The sequence below is a fragment of the Micromys minutus genome (genome assembly GCF_963924665.1).
Source record: "Micromys minutus genome assembly, chromosome: 5".
In the NCBI taxonomy this organism is placed as follows: domain Eukaryota; kingdom Metazoa; phylum Chordata; class Mammalia; order Rodentia; family Muridae; genus Micromys; species Micromys minutus.
In genome coordinates, this window is record NC_137974.1 from 33,789,375 (window position 1) to 33,792,619 (window position 3,245).

Sequence of the window (3,245 nt, forward strand, 5' to 3'; positions counted from 1 at the left end):
AACTGCCCATCCCTGCGGAATCAACAGGGAACCATCTTCGGGCTATCCACGGGGGAAAAATAGATATCTATTTCTCTATATAGATGTGATATACGTTTAAGTGTATAGAGCCATTGCAGCCAGCTCCAGGGGACCTTTAGCCCAGAGCAAAGGTGCTAATTCTTCTGGCACGCCCCATGCTGGGCTTTGAGTCAAAAGGAGCTCGAAGCAAAGAGCTAGCTCGCTGCCCTTGCAGCTCCACAGTCTGCTCTTTGTTTTCAGATGGGAGCTTAAGGACCAGAGCCTCTTAGTTGAGTGAGTTCATAGTTATTTATTTACTCATGTCCATTGGGGCTTGTGACACGCTAGATCTGGGTCAATGTTCTACTCCCCCTGCGATGCTGGCGGCAGGGGAGGGTGGATCATCTTCCTGCACCCCTCACCCCTGTTTAAGGTCGGAGGGGGGCTTAGTCTGAGAGTGAGTGAGAACCGCAGTCATACACCCTATGGGACCCATCTGCATTGTAAGGCCCATTGTGCCAGTAGGAAGAGTCACAGACTGTCTGTAGGGAATTAATTTCGGACGCAGAGGAATTGGCATCCCTTCTCTTGGACCGCTTTCGGTTCCTCAGGATAAACACGAGCATGCCCACCACGGTGAAGGCGGAGGTGACGAACACCAGTAGCAGTCCCGGGACCAACACGGAGATGGACACCCTGCTGGTGTCTAGGTAGGAGTTGGAGTGTGTCCCGGTCTCCGCCAACCCGGTGCTGTTTTTACTGTGCGAAGTTAACGTGGGCGAGATCCTCGCATACAGCTGGGGGCAGATCTCGTCATTGGAGAGCAGCATGAAATCCTTCCTAAAGAAGTTCACCGGTGTCTCACACTTGAGGTCGCTCATCAGCACCTCGGAGCCCAGGCGTTCTGCCCATTGCTTGAAAGGCACAATGGTGCAGGAGCACTCCCAGGGGTTGCCATGGAGGTCTATCTGGATGATGGAGGTTAACTGGTCCAGCACCCCTGCCACTGGAAGGTACATGAAGTAATTATTGTGCAGGCTGAGCTTAGATAGGGAGACCCCAGCAAAAACGTCCACTGGTAGGGACCTCAGCAAGTTGTTGTTGAGAATAAGAATCCTCAGTTTGGGCATAGCGTTGAAAGTACCGGGGAGAATCAGCTGAATCGCGTTGTACTCCACGTTGAGATACTCCAGGTTCTGCAGCCCAGCGAATTTCTCCCGGGACAGAGTGTCCAGGTAGTTACTATCCATGTACAGCCACCTGAGGTCCAAAAGGTTCTTGAAAGTGTTGTTCTCGATGTTTGCGATGTTGTTGTTGCCCAGATCCAACAGAATGAGGTTCTTGTAATCCACAAAGTGTGATTTTCGGATGCTGTGGATCTTGTTATCTCGAAGGAAAAGCTCCTGCACGTTAGAAAGCTTAGGCTTCAAATCAGCCAAGCTGCTCACGTTCCGGTTGTTACAGTTCATCTTTAAGCCTGAGCCGGGGATGTGGTCACAGCTGCAGCCCCCGGGGCAGGGCAAGCCGTGCACTGAAGGTTTGTTTCTGGCGCTCCCAGTTCCTATCGGTGGTGTAGGTTTGATTTTGAGCTGCCAGTTGCCCGGGATCTTTGTACCTCCATTTGGAACAGCCCCTGGGGTAGCGTGTTCGTCCTGCCCATTTGTCTTGAAAGGAGTTGGCAGAGGGCCAGGAGCGAAGGTCTCTTCCTGGGCAGGGGGAGCTGGGAGACTAGAATCCACTCTGTTTTTTAAAGGACACAGATCCTGTTCCGTGGTTTCATTGAGGTCTTTACCCTGGAGCCTGGTGGGGGCTTCGCAGACCACTCGGCCAATTAGGGCGTTTTTGGGAATGTTCTCCAGCCATTCCTTCAGGGAGAGCAGATCACAGGTGCAGTCCCAAGGGTTATCCTCTAGCAAGATCTCAGCAATGCCAGGGATCTGCTCCAAGACCTCCTCATAGGGCAGTGTTTTCAGCCTGTTTCCACGGAGGTCGAGGTGGGTGATGGGCACATACTGGAATACATTAGCAGGTAGGGTGCTGATGAGATTGTCGTTTAAAATGAGGACTTCCAACTTGTTCAAGTCCTGGAAGGCCCCCGGGTCTATATCCCGTAATAAATTAAAATCAGCCTGGAGGTATTCCAGATCGTCCAGCCCCAAAAAAGTCTGCTTTCGAAAAGACTTGATCTTGTTGTTGTTGATATGCAGCCGCTTCACCAGCTGCAGCCCCAGAAATGCCCCCGGAACGATTTCGTGCAAGCCATTGTTTTCCATATGCAAACTAACCGCATTATAAAAGTTAGCGAACTCATTAGGGAAAAGTCGAGTGAGGGAATTACCATGCAGAAATAAATGGTAAAACTGGGAAGTCGGGGCGGCGAAGCGCTGCAGACTTGTAAAGCCCTTTTTCTCACAGTCTACGTGTAAGTCCCCTTCTATCTCATTGCAAGAACAGATCTTCTCTTTACAAACGTCCCCTGTAACGTTTCCAGCGGCAAAACAAAGAGACGTCTCCAGCAACAGAATCCAAAGCAGCATTTTTAAAGCGAGCAATTCATCCCAGATCTCATCACAAAGTAACAGCAACCATCCTGCTCGCCACAGACACAATTCAAGTTCATTTAGTGCTCCAATGTCCGATCCCAGAGAAAGAGAAAAGAAGGGTTTGGGGGGGTGGGGGTGGATTCCTTCCTCCCTAACCCCCCCGTACTGCAATAGCCCCGACGCCAGTCAATAATTATATCCACTAACTATCCAGGCACATAGTGCAAGGCAAGCAGAAAAGAGGAGGGGGGGGTGGAAAGTAGAGGAAAGAGAGAGAGAAAGCAAACTACTCCCCCTCAACCCTTTAAAAATAACCAAAATAAGTTAAATATATACCTGTAAAATTAAAAGGAAACGCACCCTTACAGAATCATGTTTAGAGGTTCTCACTAACCAGGAAGGGAACAATGCTAGCAATTAGAAGCAAGTGCATGTTAGAAACAAGCAGGTTTGCAGCGTAGTACAGGCGCACTGCCTGTGATGGCTGTGCGTCGGACTGACCTTGCCTCTCTGATACAAAGCAGGGCTTTCGGCGGCTTCAGTGGTCCAGGCAGGTGGTGGAGTTCTCCTCTTGGTTGCGGGTTGTCCAGAAGTACCCCCGAGGTGCTGTCCAGTGCCCCCGGTGCTGAAATCACGCCCGCCCAAAAGACACACTGCCCAGCCAATGGCGCTGGAAAATTTCCGCAATCACTGCGTTTTGTG

General features: G+C 50.7%; 1 protein-coding gene across 1 annotated transcript; it reads right to left on the reverse strand.

The window, feature by feature from the left end:
- Positions 1-446: 446 nt before the first annotated feature.
- Positions 447-2,537, reverse strand: SLITRK1 (SLIT and NTRK like family member 1; the record flags this gene model as incomplete). The annotated part of the gene is made up of 1 exon (XM_080917352.1): positions 447-2,537. One exon carries the CDS (start codon positions 2,535-2,537, stop codon positions 447-449), a length of 2,091 nt encoding a protein of 696 aa, XP_080773478.1.
- Between the last annotated feature and the right edge of the window lie 708 nt (positions 2,538-3,245).